Genomic DNA, 18,074 nt, shown 5'->3' with positions numbered 1-18,074 from the left:
CTGATGAGGGTTGAGAAAGGCCCTGATTTATTTGTATAGCCATATGTCATTAGGAGTCATATCTAGGTTTGGAATAAGCTCCTCATGTTGTAGTAACCCCAACCATAAAATTATTTCACTGCAGCTTCATTGCTGTAATGCTGATACTGTTAAAGAATATATGATATGCAGGATATCTGGTATTTGATCTGAGACCTGCAGGTTGAGAACCACTGATTTGGCAGACGAATATTAGTTTTCCCCTAGGCCCATGACCTGTCTCATCTGGGCTTGATCTTGTTAACAGAGTCAGGTGTGGGTGCCATCTCATAGAGGAAGCCTTAAAGGATATCAAAAAGTACTTGGTTACTCCCATAACTACTGCACTAGTAATATCTTGCAGGCAGGTTTCTGTTTCAGGTCACAGGGTTGTAGCTGAGAGATTGATGATGAGTTTTCTCCTGGTAGCATGTGTAGTACCTTTCAGTGCTATGAATATTAATCAGGGTGAGCCGTCTAGTTAGTCACTATCTCTGTCTCTCCATGTTTGAGTACATAAGTGTCTTCAGTGGTGGGGCCTTACCGTCATGTTGTAAAGGGTAACCAGTAGACTTTGAAATACTCCAATGATGGGGCTGGAGAGATGGCTCAGTGCTTAAGAGCACTGGCTGCTCTTCCAGAGGACCCAGGTTCAGTTCCCAGAAGCTGCATTGCAGCTCACAACTGTCTGTAACTTCAGTTCCAGGGGATCTGATACCTTCACACCAGTGCATATAAAATATAGTTAAATAAGTTATTTTAAAAATAACCTGTGATGGTTTTGAGGGGAACCACTCTGGCCAATGACTCAACAAAATACAGCCCATTCCTTGTCCTGGGAATTTTCCTTGGTAGCATAAGATTTTTAGTTGTGGCATTGGCTCCCATATTATATGATATCCCAGTTTATATTCCTTTTATGTATTTTCTTCTAGACTAGGAGGTTTCCCTATGGTCTTCCATGTTAATTACGCCTCCCCTTGTTCTCTCCTTTACCCTGTCCTCCTTGCTCCCTCCTCATTTAATTATCCTAGTTTCCCTTTATCTGCTTTTAACACTGCATTCTGTTTTCGTTTCCTTAGAAGATTGCCTCCTTCTTCCCCTGGTCTTAATGAGCTATGCAGCATCTGGATATTCTAGATAACACATGCATATCTAAAGCTTAAAAGCTAATGTCCATCCAGGTGGTGGTGGTGCACGCCTTTAATTCCAACACTTGGGAGGCAGAGGCAGGTGGATCTCTCTGAGTTCGAGACCAGTCTGGTCTACAAAAGCTAGGTCCAGGACAGCCTCCAAAGCCACAGAGAAACCCTTCCCCGAAAAGCCAAAACAAAAAGCTAATAATCCAGGACTGGAGAGACGGCTCAGAGCTTAAGAGCACTGGCTGTTCTTCCAGAGGTCCTGAGTTCAATTCCCAGCAGTCACTGGTGGCTCACAACCATCTATAATGAGATCTGGTGCTCTGGTTCATACTGCAAGACCTTGCTTTGAAAAAAAGTTTTGAGACAAGGTCTTACAGTATGAACCACACTGGCCTTGAACTGTGTAGTCAAGGCTGGTCTTCAACTTGAGATCCTCCTGCCTCATCTTTCTAAATTGGAATGACAGGTATGTGTCACCATGTCTGCACATACTATATTTCCAGTTACAAAAGCAGAATGTATTCAGGGAGGAAGGTGAAGAAATTTGAAAGATATAAGGTGGTTGTAGAATAGAATATTTGTTTAACTGTGTAAAGATGTGTTGCTTTTGTTTATCCTACCTTTAATTATGTAAAGGTGTGTTGCTTTTGTTTATTTTGCATTTGTTTAACTATGTAAACCTTGCCTGCCTAATGCACCTGACTGGTCTAATAAAAAGCTGAATGGCCAATAGCTAGGCGGAGGGGGGGATAGGCGGGGCTGGCGGGTGGAGAGAAAAGGGGAGCCAGCCAGCCAGGGGCCAGATAGACAGACACGACACAGAGGAGCAGGAAAGCAAGATGGACCATATGTAGATGACGTAAAGGAGCCTTGGGGCAGCACCTAGGTGAATAGAAATGGGTTAATTTAAGTTAAAAAAAAAAAAAGCTTAGCTAGAAACAAGCCTAATCTAAGGCGGAACATTCATAATTAACAGCAAGTCTGTGTGTCATGCTTCGGGCCTTGATAGTTGAAGAAAGCCTGCTACAGGTTGTGCTTGTGATTGTAGATTGAATCACATGCATGAGCTGAGGCTCTGGGCACGGTTGTGTGGTGTGGCTGCACTGTCGGTTCCTTTGTCACTTTGATTCTTCATTAGTGTTGACCAAGATGGCTTGTAGTGGTTGTGATGTATAGCCCTCCCCACTGTGTGCACTTGCTTTTGCTACTCTGAGCAACATCTGTGCTTTGAGACAGAGGATTTCAATGTGCACCTTAGGTAGCTGAACTATATGAAGAACTGAAGAACAGAATCTCACAGTTCAACATGTTTGTGGATCCTCGCCATCCTGTGTTGGACCAAGAGCATCCGTACAAGCAGCGCTTTATCCTGCAGGTGTGCTGGGGCTCCCTTTTAGTGGCTCCCCTCTCCCTCCCTCCCTCCCTCTTTCTGAGGTAGGGTCTTACTATGTAACCTTGGGTGGCCAGGAACTCACCCTGTAGAGCAGGCTGGCCTTGACTTTACAGAGTTCTTCCTGCCTCTCTCTGCCTTCGAGTGCTGGGACAAAAGGTGTGGCTACCACACTGTTGTTGCTCTTATTCAGGTATGGTTGGGAATGTGCTTGTCCTCTCCTGCTGTTGGTGCCAGCTGTACCCCTGAGATTTTGATGCCGTAGTGGTCCTATGTGTTGGAGCCCTTCCTTGTTTATGCCCTTCCTGGTGGTGGTATGACCCCAGCCTGCTGCTTTTCCCAGTGAGCCCTGCTGTAATGGTGCATCAGTATTAGGGCCTTTGCTGTAAGACCCAGAGACTAAGAATGCCCTGCTGCTGCTGTGTGGGGAACAGCACTCTTAGGTTGAGAAGGCACTTTTAACTCTAGATCATGACACTGATGAGTATCTGTGGGGCAAGGCCTTCCAAGAACTTTCTGGAGATGTGTGCTTTGCACGTGAACACTGCTTCTGTCATAGGCCTTCAGAGTAGGCTTGTCATGGCATGGCCTTATCACTGCCCTCTGCTGTGAAGAGATACTAACACCAAGACACCTTGTAGAAGAAAGAGTCTATAAGAGCTTACAGTTCAGAGGGTGAGTCCATGACCGTCATGGTTGGGAGCGTGGGAGCAGGAAGGCCTGCAGGCCTGCTGCCTGAGCAGTGGCTGGGTGCTTACATGTGATCCCACAAGTAGGGGACAGAGAGAGCCAATGGTGTGAACCTTTTGAAACCTCAAAGCCCACCCACATATGAGGCCACACCTCCTAGTCCTTCATACATGAGCCTGTGGAGGCTATTCTCATTGAAACCACCACATGAATCCAAAAAGTGTTTGAGGTAGATGCCTGCAAACCAGGTATGATGGGAATACTAGTTCTTTTGTGGGGGTGAAATTACCATGTGTCCAGGGAGAGCCTTCTGTGAGTGGGCTTCATGCGGGCAGACTCTTCCTGAAGAGCGCCTTCAGATGTGAGCATTAGATGCCAGCTGTGTCTGGCTGGGGAGCTGCAATTGAAGTTGTGTCTGCACACCTGGGAGAGTGTCTAGCATGTTGGAACTGTTGAGTGAGGGGAGAGAAAGGGCTGAGAGCACTGTTGGTGAGGTCCCATTTGCTTCGCTCTCAGAAGCAATCCAGCTCTTCTGAAGAAAAGATCCAGGTAGTACGTCTGTCATGGGGGAATAACGGTGCGGGAGAGATACAGCCCTCCTGTACCGCGTGCTACAGTCGTGCCAATGCTCGGGGCGAGAGAAGAGCGTGGTGGGAAGAAGAATTGAACGTGTGCTTCTTTTCCAGGTCGTACTGGCAGGGGCTTTTTATCCAAATTACTTTACTTTTGGACAGCCAGATGAGGAGATGGCAGTGAGGGAATTGGCCGGCAAAGACCCAAAGACGACAGTTGTGGTAGGTGCCATGGGAAGCTGCCCAAGAGAATGGTGTGAGTATGGGTTTCCAAGTGATGATCTGTGGTGCAGCCTGTGCAAGGGCTGTTGCAGCCGAGTAAGTGCTGTGTGAATGCTGGGCTTGGTTCGCCCCTCAGAGACCTCTGTTTCAGTACCCGCTCCTCTTCATTCTCACAGACCGCACTTTACACAGAGGCCTAGATACGTATGTACTCAGGGTGAGTGCCGATTTAATCGTGTGCCGTTTCAAGGATTTGAGGCCCTAAGAGCACTTTATTAATTAACAACAATAGTACACAAAGTACGCTGTTACTGGTTGACAGTTTACTGTTGTGGTTTAGGTAGCAGTGACCCTGCTCTGATGCCCAGCAGAACTACTTAGAGAATGTTAGGTTCAGATCTGAGCCCCTCAAAGTCTGCACTAGAGGGTATTGACCGAGGGATAGCATGCAAATAGCATGACCTGGGAGGCAGAGCTGGGGCATTGTCTGCTGCATTTATAACGGGTCATTTGTTTACACAACAGTAGCTGTGGCCACTGGAACTTGTTTAGAACTGGGCTTTCATTAGACTCCTGGGTTGAATAGGATAGTGAAAAGCACTTGGTGAAATTAGCTTCTGGCTTATAGTGCACACTCAGATGTCACCTGCTTTAGTTCTGGGTTCTGTTATACTACTTTTACAACTGTGGACAGCCTGAAGATTGACAAAACAGAGCCACAGATTCTGGAACATTCCAAGTGTATGTCTTCCAAGAACACAGCAAGAGAGAAGGGTGAAAAGGCACAGTCTATGCTTGGGGAAAGACTTCCACTTAGAAGTCCGCCACTGGATTCTGTAGCTCTGAGGCCTGACAGCTTGGACACCATGCTTTCTGTTGCTTCTCTCTGTGGAGGAAGCTCTTTGATTAGCTTCTGCAGTTCCCCTGCTGGGTTTGTCCTTCAGCTGTGTGCGGTGCAAAGGTCCCAAAGGACCCTACTTCAGACACACGACCAGTGCCAGCCGCCTAGTCACTCGACACATGGCTGACCATGCGTCATGCAAACTGAATCATAGCTCGTTTCGCTTGGGCACTTCTGTGACAAGCCAAGTGCTTTCAAAGTTTATTCTTCTCTGAGCTTCACATCAGTCCTTTAAAATAACGGCTTTACCATCACCCCAACACTGTGATGAGCAATCTGTGGGACGTGGACTGAGCTCTTACTTACTGCTCTGCCTGCAGCTGGTAATCAAGGCCTGGCATGTGCACCTCATGGGACCCAGAGCTTAGAGCATGAGTGGTCGTGAAGCCTGTAGAGGGCGGAGAGTGCTGGATGCCGTGATGCAGTGCAGTGGAGACTGCTGGGTAGGAGCCTGGCTCTGCTGCCGTGAGGAAGGAGGGAGGGAACAGCCTTGGTGATGCGCAGTCAGTCCACTTCCTTCACTTCTTTATCAGGAGTGTGATGTTTCACACTGTAGTCAGGGGGCTTATTTTAAAGTAGCAACATGGAAGCAAAAAAGAAAATCTCTTACTGCATTCAACTTTTGAACTGTTTGAACAAGGGAAAAGCTGGCCTTTATTTTATGTATTCTTTAATTAAAAGTCATGACTTAAAGTCATGCGGTTGTTAGGTACACTGATCGGCCGAGTCTGTAATGTATCTGTCCTTACTAATGGCTCTGATGTGCACTGTGTTCTATCTTACAGCTGAAGCACATTCCTCCCTATGGATTTCTTTACTACAAACAGCTGCAGTCTCTCTTTAGACAGTGTGGCCAAGTCAAATCCATTGTATTTGACGGTGCTAAGTAAGTAGTCGACTTGCAGTCAACCGTGATCACAGAAGTACCCCATGTTACATGTGTATGTGGTCTCTTCTGAGGGCTGCATGTGTGTAGAGTGGGGCTTCCTAAAGGCCTCTCCCGGGGAACTGTACTTTACCTTGTTGTCATTGGGCGTTACCATTCTTTCCAGCTGTCTGGCCTGTGCTGAAGCAGGAGGCTTCCCTAACACTGTGTGGCATAGAGCATGCGCATGCGTGCCCTGTTTCTCCTTAGGTGCTTCTTTAACACACATTTGTCATAAGTGACTTTGGAAGACAGAGGGCAGAAACTCAGTTTATTTGGCCCTATTTTATTAGCGGGTCAGTAACAAGTGGTTAGTTTTAAAAAAGCCACCAAAGCTTTTGTTTCTGAGAGGAAATGCTTATGTGCACAAGATGGCAGTTTTTAAATTGATTAGAAAATGGGTTTTTGTTTGTTTTCCTTTTCTGAGTTCTGACGACTGAGAGCCGTGCATTCCTCATATTCTTGGTATTTTAGTCACAATGAAAATGTTACACCAGTATTTCAGGGGGAAGCAAGCGTGTTCTTTTGATTATGCCAGGACCAGTTAGAGACCTAAAACAGCAATCAAAGAGGAAAAACCGTGTTCCTCCTCCATGTAGCAGCCTGCTCTCTGCAGGCACAGGTGGCAGCTGGGGAGTGAGTGGAGGAAGGGCTGGGGTGGTTTGTCAACATTACTTGCTAACTAACCTAGCAGCCATTTCAAATGGTCTTGTCAAACTTACATTAATGTGCTATTCTGCACCCATGGTTCAGTCTTGAAGCAGGAATCGGCTCCTGTGCTGTGATTGTGAAAACTAAGACCCATGGCTGAAACTTTGTGTGAGCTTTGTTCTCTCTGCATCATATTGTACAAGGATGAGGCCTGGCTTCGGGGACTGGTCACTGTAACTTACTTCCCTTAGCAAATAATCTGTCTTTAAACCAGCTAATATGTTTATTGATTCATTAAAACAAAGAGTTATTAGCACTTTGAGTAGTCAGTACCCTGAGAGAAGTTAGTGCATGACTCTTCTTTAGTAGGTATCTGATAAATCTGTTCTGATTCCTATTTATGGAGCAGAGCTTTCGTGGAGTTTTCACGGAACCCCACAGAGAGGTTCAAGACCCTGCCTGCTGTGAGCTTGGCTGTCAAGATGTCCCAGTTAAAAGTGCCCCTTGAGCTCAGTGTTCATGCCGCAGAGGAGATCGAAGGCAAGGTGCAAGGCGGGTCGGTGTCCAAACTCAGGAACACAAGGTACTTCCAGAACATTCCACTTGCACCTATTTTCAAATATGTACCCACATGACTGTTGGACTGGGTTTCACTGTGCAGCCCTGGCTGGCCTGGAACTTTAGCGTAGTCCAGGCTGGCCTCAGACTGACAGAGGTCCCATGCCTGGGTTTGTTTATTGCTTTTTCAAAGTTTAACGTATCTCTTCATCTGTGTAATCTTTGTAATTCTAGGAACCAGGGAGCTTGAATGCTTAAGAACAGTTGGTGAAGGAGAGATGGTGCCTTCATCTAGCTACTCTAGGTCCACCCAGAGTGTGGGGTTTGGGGTTTTTGCTTGTTTAGTGTGTGGTTATATTCTTGTTAGTGTCAGTGTGGAGGGCAGAGGGTGGTTAACTGTCTTTTTTAGCTGTTTGAGACAAGATCCCTTGGTGACATTGAAGCTCATCCATGGTGCTGAGATCATAGGCATAGGCGTTACTGCCGGCTTCTTACATGGGTTTGGGGGTCCCTGAGGACTCAGGTCCTCATCCTTGTATCAGTGCTTTATAAATGGAGCCATGTCCTCAGCCCAGGGTTTGGTTTCTGATCATTTAGGAGCAGGGTAACTTTAGTCTTCAAAGATACCTGTCTATCCTTGCCAAAGTCAGAGTGCTGACATCTAGCCTGACGCTAGGTGATGGCCAGCCTGCTTACCCACGTAAGGAAGACGTGGACCAGTCTCCCCCCCCCCCCCCGTTTTTTCCCTTCATTTTAGGATACAAGTTTCAAGATGAACACTTCGATGTCTATTAAATTTGTTTTCCTATCCTGTAGCACTTCCTGTCATACTGCTCTAAGAGGTGGCGATTTCTAGAGCTAGTTAGATAGTCATGTGTCTTACATTAGCACACCATTCTTTTTAAGATCAGGATCCCCTGTGCCTAGGCTGGCTGGAAACCTCTGTGGTCGAGGATGATCTTGAGCTACTTCTGCTCTTCCTGCCTCTACTTTGAGCAAACAAACGAGCAAGTGCATTTATGCCTTTTTGTTTGTATGGTTTTTTGTTTTTTTGAGATGGTTTCTCTGTGTAGCCCTGGCTGTCCTGGAACTTGCTCTGCAGACCAGGCTGACCTCAAACTCAGAGATTTGCCTGCCTCTGCCTCCCAAGTGCTGGGTTCAAAGACGCACACCACCACCCCCGGCCCATGTATTGTTTCCAGCTATGCATAGTTATGTGTCTGTGCATGGGTGCCTGTGAAGACTAGAGGCCCAGGGTCCTCCTGGAGCTGGAGCTGTGGGTGGTGCTGAGCTGCCTGATGTGGGTGCAGGGAGCTGAGCTGCTGTCCTTTGGAAGGGCGGGGCTTCTCTTACCACACGGCCATCACCCTCAGCCCCTTCTTCCATCTGTGTGCTGGTCACAGCAGCAAGCACTCTCCCAACTCAAGTACATCCTGGCTCCTTCCTTTTTCTAGGTAGTTTTCTGAAGTGAAGAAGTAGAAATGATTGCAGCACTAGATTTAGAATTTATATTCTTGAAAGTAGATATTATTCTTTTAGAATGTATCTCTGGAGGGGAGTGGGTAATATTAGGGTATGCACTGCTTCCAGGACAGCCCAGGAAGCCACCAAAAATTTCTTTTTGAAGTGAGATCAGACTGGTCATGTCAGCTTTCCATTTCTGTGATAAATACCTGAGATGATCAACTTGCAAGAGGAAAAGTTATTTTGGCTCATGGCTTTGGAAGTTTTAGTCCGTGGTTGGTCTTAACTGGGGCCAGGCCCTACCTTTCAGGGATCCTACTGCCCTCAGGAGCCCATAGGCAGGGCCTCCAGCACGAAGGACCAGACTGCAGCACTGGAAGTACGAGAGTAGGTAAAGTGGAGATTCACATATGTGTGAGGTTTTTACGCACTTAACTTTCATTTTCTTTTTTCAAACCCATGCTACTCAGGGTGAACGTGGACTTCCAGAAGCAGACTGTAGATCCCATGCAAGTCTCATTCAACGCCTTGGACAGACCCCGGACAGTTGCAGATCTCCTCCTGACAGTCGATGTCACTGAGGTGAGAGTGCCACTGGGTGCCCCAGAGCCCTTCCCACTGCACATCTGTAGAATGCGGCGTGAGACAGGCTCATGTGTGCAGCTGTGCTCTGACTAGCTCATCTGGTGGATGGGGCTGAGTGTGAATGACTGTGCTGTGAAATTAGAATGTGGATAAAATGGAAAGCGAGAAATTATTTTAGAATCAGTTAATTTTTAGAATGTCAAATTATTTAAAATGCTAAAGTAGTCAGATGTGATGGCACACACCTTTAATCCCAGTACTTAGGAGGCAGAGGCAGGTTGCTGTGGATTTGAGGCCAGCCTGGTCTTCATAGAGAGTTCTAAGCAAGCCAGAGCCAAACACTAAGACCCTCTCTCAGCAACAACAACAGACAAGGGACCCTAAACATTCGACAAGATAAACCTAAAAAATTAGCTGGCGTGATACATGCTGAATAATTGTTTATATCTATAAAACTAGTGTTGAAAGTGCTCCTTGGGTATGATTTTTATTCCTTTAAAATAAAATGGAGCTGGGGATGGTGTTCAGTAGAGGAGCTCATGTCTAGCATGTATGAGGTCCTGGGTTCAAACCCCAGCACAAAACATAAATCAGCATGTATGTGCACTCTCTTGTAATCTGCTGCACGTCCTTGGGAAATCTCATGTAGAAATCTGGAATCCAAGCAGGTGGAGACTGGGAACTGGGGTCCTTGTGGCCTGAGGCAGCTGTGGGGAAGCTGCTATGTGGGTCTTAATGCAGTGTTGGCTTTTCTCTGCCCGACCTCACATGCTGTTCTTATTCCTGGACTCAGTAGCTCAGAGGGCACCAGAGTCCCCATGGTATTGACTTATCTGGGCTAAATCCAGGCCTCTCAAAACCTTGAGGACTTGGACCTGCTGAGTCCACCTCCGAGGACGGCATATGGTCCGTGTAGTTGTTGCTGTTGCTGACATGAAGCCTCTTTACTTCATCAAGGCTGTTAGAACCCTGTGGAGCACACATGCGTGCATGCAGAAACAGGCCTGTTCCTCATTCTGTGCACACTCTTCCCTTGCAGGTGGTGGAAGTGGGCCACTTCTGGGGATACAGGGTTGATGAAAGGAACGCAGAGCTTCTGAGAAAATTGACTGCTGAGATAAACCGGCTAGAACTGGTCCCTCTGCCTGTCCACCCACATCCAGACTTGGTCTGCCTGGCACCTTTTACTGACTACAATAAGGAAAGCTACTTTAGAGCTCAAATTCTTTATGTTTCTGGAAATTCTGCTGAGGTATGTTTTTCTGTTTAACAGATCACTGAAAAAGAAAGGAAATAAACATAGAAATTTGTAGAAAAATTTGGAACTGGAGCAATGGCTCAGTGGTTAAGAGCACTGGCTGTTGTAATAAAAAAAAAAAGCATCACAAGACAGAAAGACGCCATGTGACAGAGTTCAAGTGGAGGTTTTTTAAATTAGGGGAAAGGGACCATAAAAAGGGGAAAGCAGAGGGGGAGAAAGAGGCGATGAGCCCCTGGGGACAGGAGCTGCAGGAGGGGGGGAGAGAGGGGGAGAGGGAGGGGGAGAGGAGGGGCGAGGAGAAGAGGAGAGGGAGAGAGAAGAGAAGGAGAGGGAGAGGGAGAGAGAAGGAGAGAGGGAGAGAGAGAGAGGAGAGTGCAAGACAGAGCGAGGGAGCAGATAGAGAGAGAAGGAGAGAGAAGGATGGGAGGTACTCTTAGTGGCTGCAGCTTAGGGTGTATCCTGTCAGAACTCCAAGGGCAGGCCACTACAAATGCCTAATTACTAACACTGGCTGCTCTTTCAAAGGGCCTAGGTTCAATTTCCAGCACACACTGAGGCTAACAGCCATCCGTAACTCCATCTTCTCCCCTTCATGGTCACTGAATGCATGTGGCACACATACATAGAAAAGTAGAAAATCTTGCATTGTTAAAGGTAGGAATGAAATATGAAGGGTTTAACAGCCGCATGTGGTGGCACACACCTTTGATACCAGCACTTGGAAGGCAGAGGCAGGCCTGTGTATATTCAAGGCCAGCCTGATCTACATAGTGTGTTCCAAAACAGTCAAGGCTACATACATAGAATACCATATCTCAACAACCAAAAGAAATAAAGGCAGAGTGATCACTGTTAGAATGATAATGGAAAGAATTCCTTTGTGTGTAGACTTGGTCTGTGTGTAGACTTGGTCCTGTGTAGACGGTCTGTGTGTAGACTTAGTCCTGTGTAGATGGTCTGTGTGTAGACTTGGTTGTGCATAGACTTGGTCTGTGTGTAAGGCTTGGTTGTATGTAGACTTGGTTATGTGTAGACTTGGTCGTGTGTAGACTGAGTACCATCTGTGTAGCTGCATAATCAAAGAAGACTGCTGCATTTCCACTGTTCATGGAGAACCTTGATGAGATCCTCTCTATAGAGTACTTGTTTTCTTTATCTTGTAGGTGTTCTTTGTAGATTATGGGAATAGGTCTCACGTAGACCTAGATCTGCTGAGGGAGATCCCCTGTCAGTTGCTGGAGCTTCCGTTTCAGGTAAGGTAGAGAAGATACTGTGAAATGAGCGTGAGATACCAGAAGGAAACTGGCTAGAGGTCGCCTTGGCCTTTACAGATGAAGCGCATAACAGAGAAGGGCTGGGTTACACTAGCCAACTTTGGTATCTACTCTTAAAAACTGTGTTATTATAGTATTGAGTATCGCTGCCATTATTAGTCCCGGAGGAAACCAGAATGTATGGAGGCTCTGACTTTGAGCAAGAGAAAACTTTTAATTCAGTGGTGTTGTCTTAGTCACTGTTCCATTGCTATGAGACCATGGCCAAGGCCACTCATAAAAGAAAGCATGTAATTGGGGCCTGGCTTACAGTTTCAGAGGCTTAGTTCACTATCATCACTGCAGGGAGCCTGGTGGCAGACATGGTGCTGGAGAAGTAGCTCTCAGCTATATCCTGATCTTCAAGTGTGTGTGGGGGGGAGACTGATGACACCCAGTGTGGGCTGATGACACCCAGTGTGGACTTTTGAAACCACACTTCCTTCAACGAGGCCACACAAGATTAGAAATATTTTTTAAGTTTGTTTGTTTGTTTATTAGGTGCATTGGTGTTTTACCATAGGTCCCCTGGAACTGGAATTACAAACAGTTGTGAGATGTCATGTGGGTGCTGGGAATTGAACCCTGGTCCTCTGGAAAATCAGTCAGTGCTCTTAACCACTGAGCCATCTCTTCAGCCCCTGGTTAGAAATATTTCTAATCCTTTCAAAAAGTGTTACTCCCTGATGACTAAGCATTCAACTGTATAAGCCTATGGGGGCCATTCTTACTCAAAAACTCTGATACTGTTTGTTAGTAGCTTGGGGACCAGTCTTGCATGCTCTTTCCCAAGCAAGAACACACTAAAATTTATTTTAAACAATGCTGTGGATAAAAATGAAGCCAGCCTGGCAGGCTGACACACGCCTCACACTTGATCTTTAATCCTACACTTGAATCTCTGTGAATTCAGGATATCCTGGTCTAGATAGTGAGTTCTAAGCCAGCCATAATGAAACTCTCTCCAAAGTAAATAAGTTAATAAATTAATTAAAAATTAGAAAGTGAAGCCATGTTTATTTGGCTGGGAAACCCTCACTACTCATAGTTTTCAGGACTTCTCTAGTAATGCTGAGTCACAAAGTCACATTTAGTGTTTTTGTTTATTTATGAAACTGTTTGAGCGTGCTTTTCTCTGTCCCAAAGGCTTTAGAATTCAAAATCTGCAAAATGCGCCCATCAGCGAAGTCTCTTATCTGTGGAGAGCACTGGAGTGGCGGGGCCAATGGGCGTTTCGCCTCCCTGGTCAGCGGCTGTCCACTCCTGGTGAAGGTGTTCTCGGCTGTGCACAGTGTCCTGCATGTGGACGTGTACCAGTGCTCAGGTGGCCAGGACGCCGTCAACATCAGAGATGTGCTCATCAGGGAGGGCCATGCTGAACTGGCAGAGGAGTCCTACGAGTCAAAAGTATGAGCTGCTCTGTGTGCCAGGGAGGGGAGGCCGGGCAGGGAGTGAGCGCGCTCCTTCCTCTCTGCTAGTGCTGAGGAACAGGGCAGATGATGGATGGAGATGTTCATTGTGTGGTCTTTGGAACCATCCACACCAGTGCTTCTCAGCCTTCCTAACTGTGACCCTTGAATACAGTTCATCATGTGGTGGTTCTTGAATACAGTTCATCATGTGGTGGTTCCCAACCATAACGTTATTTTTGTTGCTACTTCATAGCTGTAATTTTGCTACTGTTGTAGATTATAATGTAAATATCTGATATGGGACCCCAAAGGGGTCAAGACCCACAGACTGAGAACCAATGGTCTAAACTATCCTCTTCATTTCTTGGGGACTGCATTATGGTGGATGCTTGCTATTTTGGGAAGCTTTCTAATCAATGATTTTCTTTTAGAAGTGAAAATTAATTTGAAAATATTCTGTATTTGTGTTTTATTTTTTAAATGGATTCTAAAAATTATTTCCATAATCCAAGTAGTCAATACACATGTCATGTATATTAAGCATTTCAAATTTTCTTTTAACTTCTTTTAAAGCTTTTTTATTTGCAAATTTTCCAAAATTAAAATATTATTACATTGTTTCCCTCCTCCTCCTTACAATTCCTTCCTTCTCATTCCCTTTCAAATTCATGGCCTCTATTTCTTTGTTATTGTTACATATGCAAATACAACCTGCTGCGTCCTCTTAGTGTTGCTTGTGTGTTCTCAGGGCTGACGTGTTAGGTAACCAATTAGGGGCTCATCCCCATGGAAGACTAACTTTCCCTCTCAAGAGTCATGGATTTGCTGTAGCTCTCCATTCAGAGGTGGGCCCTGTGAGGTTCCCTCTTTCCAGGTTAGCGTGTCTGTTGGTGTGATCATTGCTCAGGTCTTCAGGCTGCTCAGGCAGCCATGATGTTGAGGTTTCATGGTTGTAACTTCCCTCTCATTTCTAGTAGTAGCAACCTTGAAGCAGATTTCCTGGTCCTCTGGCTCTTAGAATCTTTCCACCCTATCTCCCACATGTTCCCTGAGCCTTAGGTGTGGGTTTGGTGTCACAGATGCTTCAGGTGGGGCTGATGAGTTAGTTGTTCTCTGCATTTGACCAGTTGTGACTTTCTAAAGTGATGTCCGTCTGCTGTGAGGTGTGAAGGCCATAATTATTTGCAGGCATGCGCATTTAGAATGGCTTTAGGGATATGCTGGTTTGATGAAGTGGCATGCTTTGTTCCTGTGGCTGGGGGCTGGAACCCTGACTGGGCTGGTAAGAGATGAAAAAGGGGCAGGCACACACATTTGCCCAGAAAAGGGGCAGCCAGGTGGGCTGTGCTCACTGTGGTGAAGTGGCACCAACCGAGTTAAGAATCTGGGCAGGAGGTCTGCCTGTCAGAGATCTCAGGCTGCAGATATACTAGGAGAAGGCAGCTGCAGTTGTTAATTTTTACATACACTTGGTCAGTCAGTTGTATGCCCTAGTTCTTACACACAGCATTTGGACTCAGGGCAGAAGACGGCACTGCCAATTTTCAGTGGTCTCAGACCATACCCTTGTCAACCATACACATTCCCTCAGGGCGTGGTCTGCTCTTCACGCATTCACTCCCAACAGTGGCAGCAGTAGGCTCTTCTCTAAGATCTATGGCCTCACTAGCCACAGGTACATGGAAGGTTTCCAGTGTCAGGCATCAGTTCTTTCCTGTTGAGTGGGTCTTAAGTCCAATTAACCACTGAGTACCCATTACACTAGGATTTCATGATCTCTGTGTGTTTGTTATTGGTGTATTAAAAAAACCAAACTGTGATTTGTGCAAGTTGATTCTGTACCTGCCACATTGTTGGATTTGTTTATCATTTCTAGAAGTTTTTTTGGTAGACTATTTTAGGATCTCTAACATCTAGTGTCATGTGATCTGTCAATAGGGATATCTATTTATTTCTGACAGAGTCTTATCATACAGTCCTGGCTAGTGTGGCTTTCACTATGTAGATCAGGGTCAGGCAGACCTGAACCTCAGAAAGATGTGCCTGCCTCTGCCTCCTCAGTTCTGGGGCTATAAGCATGCTCAATTGTTATTTTAATTATGTATATTTGTGTGTGCCCAAGTTCAGAAATGGGTTCCATATTCCCTTGAAGTTGGAGTTATAGGCAGTTGTGAAACTATGTGGCTATTGGGCACTGAACTCAGGACTTCTGCAAGAGTGGTACCTGCTTTTAGCTATGAGCCACCTCTCTAGACCCTGTCTTAACTTCTTTTTTTTTTTTTTTTTTTTTTTTTTTTTTTGGTTTTTACGAGACAGGGTTTCTCTGTATTGTTTTTGAGGCTGTTGGTCCAGCCCAGCCTCGAACTCACAGAGATCCGCCTGCCTCTGCCTCCCGAGTGCTGGGATTAAAGGCGTGCGCCACCACCGCCCAGCTCTGTCTTAACTTCTTGAGATTGGAAGTGTCTTGAGTTTATATTCATTTGTTTATGCAGAAGAGCATGTGTGTCAGTGCCGGGTACTGTCACGTGTGTCTTGACTACACAGAAGAGCGTGTGTGTCAGTGCCGGGTACTGTCACGCGTGTCTTGACTACACAGAAGAGCGTGTGTGTCAGTGCCCGGTACTGTCACGTGTGTCTAAGAGGCAGAGTTCCCCTGCCTCTGCAGATCAGCATAGGAAAGTAGGTGGTCTGTAAATAGAGCACACAGTGAGATCCATAAACTGGGCCTGTGAAGCTGACCCTGAATCCCAGCTCTCAAGAGGTAGAGACAGAAGGATCAGAGTTCAAGGCCATCCCCTGCTACACAATCAAGTTTGAGGCCAGCCTGGGCTGTAGGAGATCATGCCCTCCCTTCTCACACATTCTGGTATTTATCTAATAAACATAGCAGACCCTCTGCTGTTTGTAAGCCAGTGTATGCAATAAACAAATTATTCTTTAAGATTAAAAAAATCATCCCATGTGTATGGGTGTTTTCACCTGCATGTGTGTCTGCACATTGTATGTGCCTGGTGTCCACAGAGCCCCTGGGGCTGCAGTGACAGAGGGCTGTGAGTCACTGTGAGAGTGCTGGGAATTGAACTCAGCTCCTCTGGACGAACAGCTGGCACTCTTAACCTCTGAGCCATCTCTCCAGCCCACAAATAAATCATTTTTGTAAAGTAGCTGCTTTTAATGTGTATTAGTTCTTTTCCAAAAATGGTTGTTCCTCTAAAATCCTGTTGTGTTAGAAATGTAGTTAAAATCTTTATTTTTGTTTGAATTTTAAAATGAACTTGATAAAATTATCTGTTTTCATGACATTCAAGTCAAAATAATATATTTATATGAAATTAGTGCTTTTGCTTCAATTGTTGCCTTTAATAAAATAAACATTTCTTGTTCTGTTCAGCAAAGCTATGAAGTCCTCAAGGGTTTCTTTGCTAAGTCAGTGGAAAGCATGCCGGATGCTTCTATGTCCTCTCCTATGAAGGATGATGAGAAGCACCTCATCCGGATTCTGCTGGAGAGCTTTGCTTCTAATCGGCTGGGTGCTCCAAACTGCAAGGTGATTGTAGGACCTATTTAAAACGTGCTCTTACAGCTTACTTGTTCTGCGTTTCTTGCCAAGGGTTGCCGCTGTGGCCATGATGGGTTTTCCTTCTTTCTGTTGTGTTTTCTTTATTTTCATTTTTAATTACACATTTCAGGTCTCTAAGCGGAGCATGCATATGCAATAGTGTACCTGTGGAAGTCAGATGACAGCTTGTGGATGTTGGCTCTTCCTTTCCACCATGTGGGGTGTGGGGATTTGAACCCAGGCCCTTAGGCTTGGCAGCAAGAGTCTTTACCCACTGGACATCTCTTTGAGACAGGGCTTCGTTATCTACCCCAGGCTACTTTGCACTGAAGGTCATCTGGCCTCGGCGTCTGAGTGCTGGATCAGAGAGTGTGCCTGGTCTTCCTTGTTGTTGTTGTCTGTGTGAGTCAGTCCTCTCTTCCATGTGGGTCCTGGGACTCAAGCTCAGGTCCCTCAGGTTGGCAGCAGGTACCTGCTCAGCTGTCCTGCCACTCTTTCCCTGGTCTTCGAAATGCTGTCCGTTTCCCCCAGTGGAGCCTGTATTCCTAAGAAAGATCTCTAACCCATCCTCCTCTTCCTCCCCTCTTCCTCTTGTCTTCTTCCTGCTCTTTCCCTCTTTCTGTCTCCTTCCCCTTCTCCTCCTTCCCTTTTCTTTTTAGTGTTTTGTGGTGCTGGTCCAGGACTTTGTTCATGCTAGTCAAGTATTCTATCTCTGAGCCTGTTTCCCCAATGCAAAATTAGTTTTCCCCCCGCTTTTCATCTTTCTTTTGAGACAGTCTTGTCAGGTGGCTCAGGTGGGCTTTGAACTCGTAATCCTCCTGCCTCCATTTTCTGGGTGCTGAGATGATAGGTTTTGTGCCACCAGACCCTAATAATGTTAAGTATGAACCAACTTTGGGACTGCCACCATTTATATTAAGTGACATATTGTGTATTGGTAACATATATTTTGTTTATGCAGGCTGTTCTCCATGGACCTTTTAACCCTTATGAGTTGAAGTGTCACAGTCTGACCAGAATATCCAAATTCAGGTATGACTAAATTAATTTTCCTATTATGTATATTCTGTTTTTTTATCTGTAGACCTCATTGGAAACTAACTTGGCTTTGAATATAAGCTGCAAGAATGTTTAGCCCATCCCTGAAGACCCTCCTCTGTCAGATCTGAGGCTGTCTTTTCCTCTGCAGTGAAAACAGTTCTACAGTGGACAGTTTTGAGTTTCTTCTATGCTGCTTATAGCTGTCACTCAGCAGGGGGTGAATTCCCTCGGTGCAGGGACTGCTAAGTGACCTGTTTTCTGGAAGCAGTTGTCATCTTCAATAATGTTGTAGGTTGAATGGTGACAGAGAACTAGTGACAGGGTTAGGGTGGCAGGGGTCTTGACAGGATCCTGGGATATGTGGAAGCAT

The 18,074-nt window shown here is 45.8% G+C and overlaps 1 protein-coding gene across 2 annotated transcripts in view; it reads left to right on the top strand.

Annotated features, from left to right (window-relative positions):
- Window positions 1-18,074, top strand: part of Tdrd9 (tudor domain containing 9) — an 86,590-nt gene that overhangs the window by 57,470 nt on the left and 11,046 nt on the right. For both annotated transcript variants that reach the window (XR_005876087.1, XM_040742379.1), the window contains exons 21-30: window positions 2,419-2,535; window positions 3,927-4,034; window positions 5,721-5,821; window positions 6,921-7,094; window positions 9,004-9,115; window positions 10,158-10,370; window positions 11,543-11,632; window positions 12,839-13,099; window positions 16,496-16,651; window positions 17,625-17,695. Coding sequence is in view for 1 of the 2 variants with exons in the window: in XM_040742379.1 (XP_040598313.1) it covers window positions 2,419-2,535; window positions 3,927-4,034; window positions 5,721-5,821; window positions 6,921-7,094; window positions 9,004-9,115; window positions 10,158-10,370; window positions 11,543-11,632; window positions 12,839-13,099; window positions 16,496-16,651; window positions 17,625-17,695 (1,403 nt within the window). In the remaining variant the exon portion in view is untranslated. The remainder of the gene's footprint in view (window positions 1-2,418; window positions 2,536-3,926; window positions 4,035-5,720; window positions 5,822-6,920; window positions 7,095-9,003; window positions 9,116-10,157; window positions 10,371-11,542; window positions 11,633-12,838; window positions 13,100-16,495; window positions 16,652-17,624; window positions 17,696-18,074) is intronic.

Source organism: Mesocricetus auratus, unplaced genomic scaffold (assembly GCF_017639785.1).
Source record: "Mesocricetus auratus isolate SY011 unplaced genomic scaffold, BCM_Maur_2.0 Super-Scaffold_15014, whole genome shotgun sequence".
NCBI classification, from domain to species: domain Eukaryota; kingdom Metazoa; phylum Chordata; class Mammalia; order Rodentia; family Cricetidae; genus Mesocricetus; species Mesocricetus auratus.
The sequence above is the reverse complement of the archived record's forward strand: the minus strand, read 5'-3'. Positions and strand labels throughout refer to the sequence as shown.